This window comes from Drosophila hydei, unplaced genomic scaffold (genome assembly GCF_003285905.1).
Source record: "Drosophila hydei strain 15085-1641.00,03,60 unplaced genomic scaffold, DhydRS2 tig00008119-arrow-pilon, whole genome shotgun sequence".
In the NCBI taxonomy this organism is placed as follows: domain Eukaryota; kingdom Metazoa; phylum Arthropoda; class Insecta; order Diptera; family Drosophilidae; genus Drosophila; species Drosophila hydei.
In genome coordinates, this window is record NW_022045830.1 from 3,774,550 (window position 1) to 3,784,486 (window position 9,937).

The window sequence follows — 9,937 nt, forward strand, 5'->3', positions numbered from 1 at the left end:
ATCTTTATATATATACTTAAGTTAAGTCACGTCGCTGCTTAAAAAGTTTCAATTGAAAGTCTGTAAAATGTTTCATAAACATAATAAATATTTACGGTAGGTTAAATGGGCTTCCTGTTGCATTTAGTTTTTTTTTTTCTATTTGGTTTGTTTTTCCTGTCATCAGCTTAAAACCTTGGACTTTATAATGAGTCCAAAGCAACAACAGAGCGATGTGCACAAATGCCATGCGAAACAACAAAAGCAACATCAAGTAATTAAAAACTTTCGCTTAAAGTTCCAATGTTTTTTTCATCTCAGACTATAAATTATCATGTAATGCCACATTGAACTTTCTGCCACCGCCTTTTATGGCATGCGACGGTTTTTTCTTCTGGCAATACCCTGTAATTATTACAAATGTGGGGTGTGAAATGCACAGAAAATGTGATTTAATTTTCATAAATATTTTTAGTCTCAAAGTAGATCTTTTGTTAGAGCAATTAACCCAATGATATAGATTATATTAAATATTGATATATATAGATATAGGCTTGGGTGACTTAATATTTGAAGCGCAGAGCAGAGTAAACAGAGTAACTAATACTTATGCTCTGTTTTTCTGTAGCTGAGCATGCCCAACTTCTGATAAGTGTCGCAGAATTTAATAGCAATAAATATTATTTCTATATATTATAGGCCAGATAGTCTAGCCAAACTATAGCTCAACCTCTATACCTTCCTGTCTCGACCTCAGGTAAATCTTAACAGCTTTAAAGCCATGCGCACAGGGAAGTACCAAGTCCTGGTAAAGGATATGCCCAAGTCAATCCCTTGCAGCTTAGAGCTCAACGATTTGTATATCTGCAGTTTTGTTGTTGTTTATTTTCGGCAGTTTTATTGAGCTAAAGTACTTTGTGATGTATGGACGGGCGCGGGGGCAACAGAGGAAGGGGGTGGGAGGCCGTGTCCGGCAGCGGCGGCATCGCACTAAAGTTCAAATGGAGCAGCAACAATTTCATCAACTTCCCGTTTATGCACTTTGCCAATGCCTGTGGCGGGGGTGGGCGCCTCGCAGCGGCCGCAATAGTGGAGCTGTGGGTACGTATGTGTGTGTTTGTGTGTGTGTGGGGGTGGATGTGCACATGTAGCTTACCTGCTGGCCAATTAAATTTTCAAAGCGTGGCCGTACAAATGTCCAGGCGCCCATATTACGATGCTCTTCCTGGCTCCAGACGAAACCTGAGTGAGAGAGGTGCAGCGAGATGGGAAGAAAGAGGGAGGGGGAGAGAGAGAGAGCGGGCTACAAGTCACAAAGTTATTCGATGAAAGTTTATGTTCGCAACTTACTCTGTACATTGCCATATTGTGCCAGCTGTGCCTGCAGCTCCTGCACTGGGAATGGGCAGAGGGACTCTAGGCGCACAATAGCCGTGTCCTGAATTTGACGTTTGGCGCGTTCCTCCACCAGATTGTAGTAGTGCTTGCCGCTGCAGATGATGACCTTGCGCACCTGTTCCGGCTGCACAGTGCTGTCACCTGGAAAATTGTGAGGCAGCATGGGTCAATGCAAAGCAAAGTAAAGGTGCTCGAGCCGTGGAAAGCTACTTTAAAGGGCAACTTGAAGTAGGTATATGGAAAGACATACACACACAGACATACATATGCATCGGCAGATATGGAGTCAGCTCGTTATGTGGTCACCCCAGCTGCTGCCTGTCCGTTACATACATCTCCACAGATCAATCTACCCTGCACCCTTTTCCAATCGGATTTACTCACCTATAACATTTTGGAAGAGCGTGCCCGGCTGGAAGTCCTCGTGCGTGGAGGTGGCAGCTGGCAGACGCAGCAACGTCTTGGGTGCCACCACCACCAATGGCTTGCGGAAATTTCTCGCTAGCTGGCGGCGCAGTACGTGGTAGTACTGAGCTGGTGTCGTGGGATTCACCACATGAATGTTGACGCTGTCGCCATCTGGAGCTGTTTCCTTGGAGTCGCAGAGCTGCAGAAAGCGTTCAATGCGGCAGGAGCTGTGCTCGGAGGCAGCGCCATCGTAGCCATGGGGCAGCAGCATGACCAAAGCGTTCGATTCCATCCACTTGCCTGTTGATGCAAAAGGATTTATCATGTTTTAGCTACTTTATGAGCATGCTGGACTCACTCTCGCCGGAGACTATGAAAGCATCGATGATGATTTGGGCGCCATTGGCAAAGTCACCAAACTGCGCCTCCCAGATGATCAGGTTCTGGGGATTATCTATGGCCATGCCGTACTCAAAGCCAAGCACCGCCTCCTCGGACAGTATGCTGTGCGCCAGCTCCAGTTTGCCCCCCTTGCCGCCCTCCATGTGGTTGAGCGGCACATACATCTCATTGGTCTGCTGATCCACCAGCATGGCATGGCGATGCGAAAAGGTGCCACGCCCCACATCCTCGCCACTGAAGCGCACATTGTGACCCTGATACATCAGGCTGCCAATGGCCAGGGTTTCTGCCGTAGCCCAGTCTATTTTAGCGCCAGCCTCGAGCTTCTTGAGTCTGCCTTGGACAAATGTTTTCAGCAGATGTGGATGGATATTCTGAAAGAAGGAGCTGCTGATGAAATCTGCCCAGTTCTTCTTTGAATCGTTTTACTCACAAAGTCCGTTGGGAAGGCCACGCTCTGCTGGCCAATCCAGTGCAGTAGACCATAATCCAGACCCGTATCCCAATAGGTGAGCTCATTGGCGGGCGCCAGCTGCAGACCCGCCCACTGCTGCTCAAAGTAGCTGGGAGGCGGCTGATAGCTAGGCGCCAAGGACAGCTCCTCGTTCAGGTGGGACATATATTGCTCCCGCATTTGTTTAGCTTGTTCAGCGCTTAGCACGCCCTGCTTGGCCAGCTCAGCTGTATAGATATCCGGCACAGATTGACGTTGGTGAACAATTTTATAGACCAATGGATTGGTGAAGGTCGGATCGTCTAGCTCGTTGTGGCCCCAGCGACGATAGCAGTTCAGATCAATGAAGACGTCCTTGCGGAATTCGCGTTGATAGCGAAAGGCCAGGTTTGTAATGCGGATCAGTGTCTCCGGATCATCGCCATTGACATGGAAGACGGGCGCCTGAATGGTCTTCGCCAGATCGGAAGTGTATTCGGTGGAGCGTCCCCGTTCCCCGGGCGTTGTAAAGCCCACCTGATTGTTGACAATCAGATGCAGGCTGCCGCCCACCTCAAAGTGCGGCACGTAGGCCATATTGAGGCATTCCTGATTGATGCCCTGACCGGCAAAAGCTGCATCGCCATGGAGTATCACATTCAAAATATGCTGCCCAAAGGGTTCAGCGTTCTCCGAGTCTCTGTTAAAGGCGCCTTCGCCGCGGCTCTGCTGCTTGGAGCGCGTCTTGCCCATGGCCACGGGATTGGCGGCCTGTAAAGAAAAGGCAAATGGGGCTAAGTCCGTCACGAATTTGAGCAGTGCCAGGACTCACCTCCAGATGCGAAGGATTTCGCACCATGCTAAAGTTGATGCTCTTGCCCAGCACTTGCAGCTGCTCGGAAACATCTGCGTAAGATGTGGGTTTGATTAAATTACGCATACACCGCGTGTTCCCGGGAAGCAGACCCCCCTGCCAACGCAGCCTCTGCGCCCAACCCCTTTCTAATAAAAGTTTCACTTACGGAAGTGACTTATGACGTCCGACATGGCCTCAATGTCGTCGGCAAACTCCGATGCGCCGCTGAGTTTGCGAAAAACTTTTGCCGGCCGCATGTTCAGCAGCGCTGCCTGCAAGGGCGTGCGTCCACGGTGGGGCATGGCCAGCACCACATGCTCAATGTTCGCTATTGTTGTTGTGGTTGTTGCCAGCGTATGTGGGTACATGGCAATGGAACAAAGTTTTTGGAAGAAAATCGGATTAGGGTTAAAACAAGCGTGCCTCAAAATACGCGTACGTATGAGAATTTCAAGATGCGGATTATATCATAAGCACGTGCATATGTATGTATGTGGGCATCTCTATATGTATGTGTGACTGTTATTGTTATAGCTACCAAAGTGATCCTTTAATAAAGTAGAAACTGACTCTGGCTGCAAACTTTTACTTGAACATCGTTGTATAGTTCTAGAAGCTCTTGGAATTTTGATAAACGTGCTGTGTTGATGTAGGAAATGATATGTTAAGAATATGAGGATAGGAAGATGGATTATCATTATAGATAAATAATAATTATTATAGATAAATAGATAGAACAATTAGTCAATGCAGTTTGTTGTTCTGCCTGACTTTCGACTGTCGCTTCTTATGTGCATGAGTGTGTAGATACATATAAAAACTATAAAAGATGAAGAACTTAAACAGATATTTGTGAGATATGAACAAATACTTTCATTTTGAACACACATCAATATGGAGCGAGCAAATTGACTTCATATTTAAAGAGCATTCGTAGGTTTACTTAGGCTAACATTAAGCTCGAGGTATTTTCTAGTCGTATCTACAGTTAACATTATCAATTGTATTCAATGGCTGAGTTCATCTTCAATTATTGTTTACATTATTTATGCCAGCTTAATGAGATGAGGTAGATGTGTAAGTTGTTCTCCCAATTGGGAATATGCTGCGTGTGGACTGACCTTGAACGCTGTCGCGTAGAAGCTGCCAAAAGAAAGCCAACATGGACTCGGCGCCCTCGCCGCTGTAGCGCTTGACCGTGGGGAACTTGAGGGCCATGAAATTATCCCATGCCTGGGACTTAATTAGCAGCTCGGCGATTTCGCAGCGCTCCGTCGGCTGCAGCTGGAGCTCGGACAAGGACTCAAAGTTCTTGGCCAGCCATTCGCGCTCCTCGGTGTCCTGTCGACCAGGTTTATATTACTTTTCTTTCTTTTGTATGTGTGTGTGTGTAGCTGTCTCAGCAGTTTTATATATGAATTATACGAGTGCTTACCTCAACGTAGGCGAACTCGGCGCTGGCCGAGCTGCTGCAATAAATGTCGCGCAGCAGCTGCTCCAACTGGGCAACGTTCTGGGCACTCGTCGGCGTACTCAGGAGGCCAGCGGTGCGCACCGTTTGCTGTGTCTGCAGTCCATAAAATGCGGGATTTAATTCCTGCAGCTCGCTGCAAAAGGACACACAGCTTGACATTACAAAGGAGCCAGCGAGCGAAATATATATGTATGTATATACAAAATTATATGATACTTAAAATGGGTCTCGGCTCGATTTCCCGCATTATTTACCTTTGGCCGCCGGACACTTTGATGCTGATGGGATTTACGGCTGCCAATTTGTGCCCGTGCTGGCGAAAAGCCTCCACCCAGCGATAGACGTTGCCCTGTGCATTGCGCGACTGCTTCACCTCCTCAGACACTGCAACACATGCGTAAACAATATATAAATTTTCATTCGCAGTTATAAATTATTAAAAAAGAAGAACACAGTGTCAGCGAAAGAGTAAAAGGCAGACAAAGAAAGAGGGAGGCAGAGAGAGAGGGAGAGAGTGAGGAATGTATTGCCAACGTGTGTGGCCTATGCGAATTTATTGGCTTTTTATTTTTATAGCATATATATTTGGGCTTAGGCTCGATGTGTGGCTATATTTAACGGGCATATTAGCTTTTGCAAATATTAGAAAGTATTTTTATTTCCTGTTCAAATATGTAACATCATTTACTACATATAATCATAAAAAATAACTTTTTAGGATTTTAAATTTGAAAAAAAAAAATGTTTTTTCAAGAATTAATCAGAATTGACATTACTTTCATTAACAATACTTAGTTAAACAAATTAAAATTGTTGAAAAATTTAATATGATTGTGTATCAATTAGAGCATAAATCAGAAAATATCAATTTAGATCAAATAGAAGTCCATATGGAAGCTTGAAGAATGCACCAATATAAATTAATACAAATTTTTTACCGATCATGATCACTTTCTTATAAGTAAATCTATTTGTTCTAATATAAACATAAATTTAAAATTAAATTACAAAAAATATATTTCGATGGATGAGGCAAAATACTATTAAATTTTTTTTCAAATCAACTTTTGATGCAGAATCTATGTAAATGATAAGTCGGGAAATTCTGTACTCGCTAAATTTGTGCAATTTTGAAAAATGTTTTCGAAATTAAAAAAAAAAGTTTGATGATTTAATAACAGAAGTTACTACTTGATAATAATAATTATTATTTTTTATTTTTAATTAATATTGTTTATTATTATATTATTATATAAACCTGTAATTTCTGGCAAGTATAAGACTCTAAGATGATCACAGTTAAACTGCAAAGCTATGCTAAGATGCCCATCTCCTTTTGCTCAATAAGATCCATTTTAAGATAGACTCCATTCAACTCTTCTATATTATCTGTAGTTTGCACTAAAGAGCATTTGAGCTGCGTTGCTCAACAGAAAAATATTGGGTTTGCAGCCACAAATAAGTGAGATATGGCATTTGGTGTGCTTTTATGGGTTTCCCTTTTTTTATGGTGTTTTATTTTGGAGCTAAGCCGTTGATAGCTCGTTGCTGCTTAGGTGTTTATGTGCCAAAGTGTTATCCTGCTTAAGGGATGTGTGTGTGCGTGTGTGGGTGTGCATTCTAAGTCGATTACGAAGTGCTTGACGCAGGCAGGCAGGATCATTTGACAGTTTTGCGAAGACTTACTTGAAAATGCATTAAAACGTAATATGCTTTAACAATTTATGCAATTCGTTGACAAAATTTCATTTTTGTCTTGTTGTTTTTTTTTATTGGTAATAAATCAATTTATTGTGGCAGGACATGCAGGTCCTGCCGTTGCTGTTGCGCTAGTCAAGCACACAATGAATGATGAATGATATTTGTGGCGAAAATATTTCATCTTGAGCGTGCAAATATTATTGAACCATCCAGCAGAGCACAGACATAATGGCAAACCTGACAGTTATATATGAGACAGACAGAGAGACTGAGAGCTGGAGAGAGCGCGTACAATAAAAGAGTGCAAGCATGTCCTTGATCCCCCCAATGGGGATGTGAAATCCGAAGCGACGTTGGCCGTTTGATTGGGCGCTGTCAACCGAATTAAAAGGAAGCTCACAGCGTGCATCGCGCAGCTCGCAGCTCGCAGCTCGCAGCTGATGTCATACAATAAACTGGCATTCAGTCCACGAGCAATTGAGTCATGTCGTCGTCCAGCAGGTTTTGCAGGACAAGTGCTTAAAGGAACTGCCAAACAACATTCCAGTTGACTTCGGCTAAAGTCATGCCATTGTTGGCCTCTATTTGATCTAGTTGGCCGGCCGACTGAACGCGTACAGATAGAGAAATAACTAGGTATGTTGTTGTTATAATTAGAGAGTGAAAAAAGCTTGCTTTAAATTAATTTCCTATTTTCAGTAGCTTTTTATCTAATAAGGTTTTACCTGCAAGAGTATTTTAGTTTTTAGTTAGTTAATTGCTTAATTTTGACAAATAAATCTAGAAGCATAATCAGGCATTAAGTTCTTGATTATATAAGATCAATGTATGAAATCTGACATAAACCTATCTTCTCTACCGATTCTAGCTTAAAAACTGACCTAGACAATGTTTTATACTGCAGCAAAGCTATGGCAAAACTGATAGCTACATAGAAACATATCTCTTATATACAAATATATTTAGTTTATTGAAACAGCCTTTTTCTCTGCTTAAAATTCTAGTCCGATTAAAGTTGGATTTATAAATCTATATGACTCTGAGTGTAAAGGTACAGGGTCTTTTCTTTAATACTACGTGCCCTTTTTCACTCTCTATCGCCGTCTATCTCTCTCCTTTGGCATGTTAATAGGAACTGACGTGCCTCGTGTTGATAAGACTCCTCACCTTGCCCCTTTACACCTGCCCTCATTCAATGAACACTGCCAATTGTGTGGCTCTCTAAGTCCGGGCCAGAGACTCAGAAGTCCAATTCGCAATTTTTGGGTTTTTGTTTGCTCAACTTTGTTATTTTGCTGTGCACACACACACACATCCCGGCACCCACTATGTGTTTAGATGTGTGTACGTGTGTTTTGTTTTCCTAGGCTTCGTTTTTGCAACTGAAAATCGTTTTAATCATGGCCCAGACTGATGGCAAGGCCTAATGATTGACTTTATTGGCAAACTCGGTTGCTGTCATGTTAGTTTTCCATTAAAAAATCGTAGATTAGGAAAAACTGTGACGATATACTGACCATTCAGATTATTTTCTATATCTGTGTTGGATTTTTGAAGAAATAATAAAGAGGCTTAGAATGACTTAATAATTGAATGAAGAGAGCTAGAAGTTTATCTTGAAATTTTATTTTAGCTCAAAGCAGACCTTTAAGAAGCTATAAGAGTTTCGACTGAGCTGCACTAAATCACTAAATCTGCTTCGTTATATGTTATAAATAAATAGTTAACTCTAAATTTGACTATTAAAGTGATTTTTCGTTGGATCAAACAAAAACAAACTTATTTAAGGTTGCAACAGGTTGCTGTACACATGTTCGATGTGCGTATGCGACGTGTTCGAGCCGACAATTGCAAGCAGCCAACAAGTATGAGTTGCATGGCTTGTGTTAGTTTGTCCACAGCAATTCGCATTGTTGTTTTTCGTTGCGGCTGCTGTTGTGTTGTTGTTGTAGGTGAAGGGTTTGCGGCGACACTCAAACACGCATTGATAAACAGACAAAAACGACAACAAAATTGGTCAGAAATTGTGTACAGCGCCTGCCATAAAAATATTTCAATACAATTTACTTTAGTTTTTGAATTCATTCGACTTATCAGACGTGTTTGCTACTAAATGATTGTTATCTCAGCAGCTGGAAATTTTATACAACCAGATTATGAAGGAAGCCGTTGCAATCTTTTAGCTGGGAGCTGATTACACGTCTAGATTTGTAGCACAATTCACTTTCAGGTACAAATATATAAATCGTCGTTTTATTGTATTTATAATAATACCTTCGTAGGCACGCCTGGCCACCGGTCGATAGCCCCATACGCCCCCTTTGCTGTGATAGTTGCGCTGTGGGCGTGGCACGCCAGCCAATTTATTTCTCGCGATCGCAAAGTTTCGCAGCATTTTGCCGATTGTTATTAAATTTATATATATATTATATTTTTTAAGTTTCTTAACAGCTGATTTCGTGCCCGTCGTCAACTGCCGCGGCTCGCGTTCGACCCAGAACTAAAAATCATTCTGTGTGCCTCAGACCCCCTTGGGCTACTGCTTTGCTGATAAGCAAAGCGATCAGCAGACCTCTTCTAGATAGAGACAAGCGCTTCACTTTGCTCTCTTTTTGGCCTCTCTTTCTTTGCAGTTTCTCAATTAGTTTACTTAGTCAACGTCCACACTGGAACTATTTCTCTCTTCCTCTTCTTTGGCATTGTTCCAGCTGTTTTTTTTGTATATACACATTTCTCATTATCTTGTTGTATTTTTGTTGCATACTTTTAGGCGGGCGTCAAAATTAAGTATGAATATCAAACCTGATTAGGACTTCTTTGTCTGATGTCAATACGTTTGAAATGAAAACTGAAAATATATGTTTTTGCATAAGTGAACAATTCTGAAGATCAAAAATGCATAAATCTATACTGCGTGTGAATATAGGTATATTGTAAAGCTTAATGCAAAATGTTGATTGAATTGTGATGAAAAGTAGTAAGCGAGGTGGTGCTTGGGATCCCATCTGATGAATAATCCCTGTGGGATCCCAAATACTCAGCAATTTTATTACTTTTTCTCACAATTCGATCTAATTTTGCATTAGATTAGTATATGAACAGCTGTATAACTAGACTGCTGATAGTTCGCACAGGTGAAAAAACGTTATTTAACTGTGGACAGGAGTCTAGCAGGTGTAGCTCTTGTCCACAAAGTAGTTGACATACATAATGACATGTATAATACCAAAAACAATGTCATCTTATATTTTCATTAAATTTCTATTCCCATTGTACTTATTTGATC

The 9,937-nt window shown here is 42.0% G+C and overlaps 1 protein-coding gene across 1 annotated transcript; it reads right to left on the reverse strand.

Moving 5' to 3' along the window:
* Window positions 1-842: 842 nt before the first annotated feature.
* On the reverse strand, window positions 843-9,090 carry LOC111597832 (probable 2-oxoglutarate dehydrogenase E1 component DHKTD1 homolog, mitochondrial). Its single transcript, XM_023312728.2, has 12 exons — window positions 8,926-9,090; window positions 5,205-5,334; window positions 4,912-5,083; window positions 4,598-4,817; window positions 3,643-3,804; window positions 3,453-3,526; window positions 2,621-3,391; window positions 2,144-2,561; window positions 1,762-2,085; window positions 1,330-1,518; window positions 1,136-1,221; window positions 843-1,074 (listed from the first exon to the last, which is right to left on the reverse strand). The coding sequence occupies exons 1-12, from the start codon at window positions 9,044-9,046 to the stop codon at window positions 970-972; spliced, it is 2,772 nt and encodes a 923-aa protein (XP_023168496.2). The 5' UTR covers window positions 9,047-9,090; the 3' UTR covers window positions 843-969.
* Window positions 9,091-9,937: the final 847 nt, after the last annotated feature.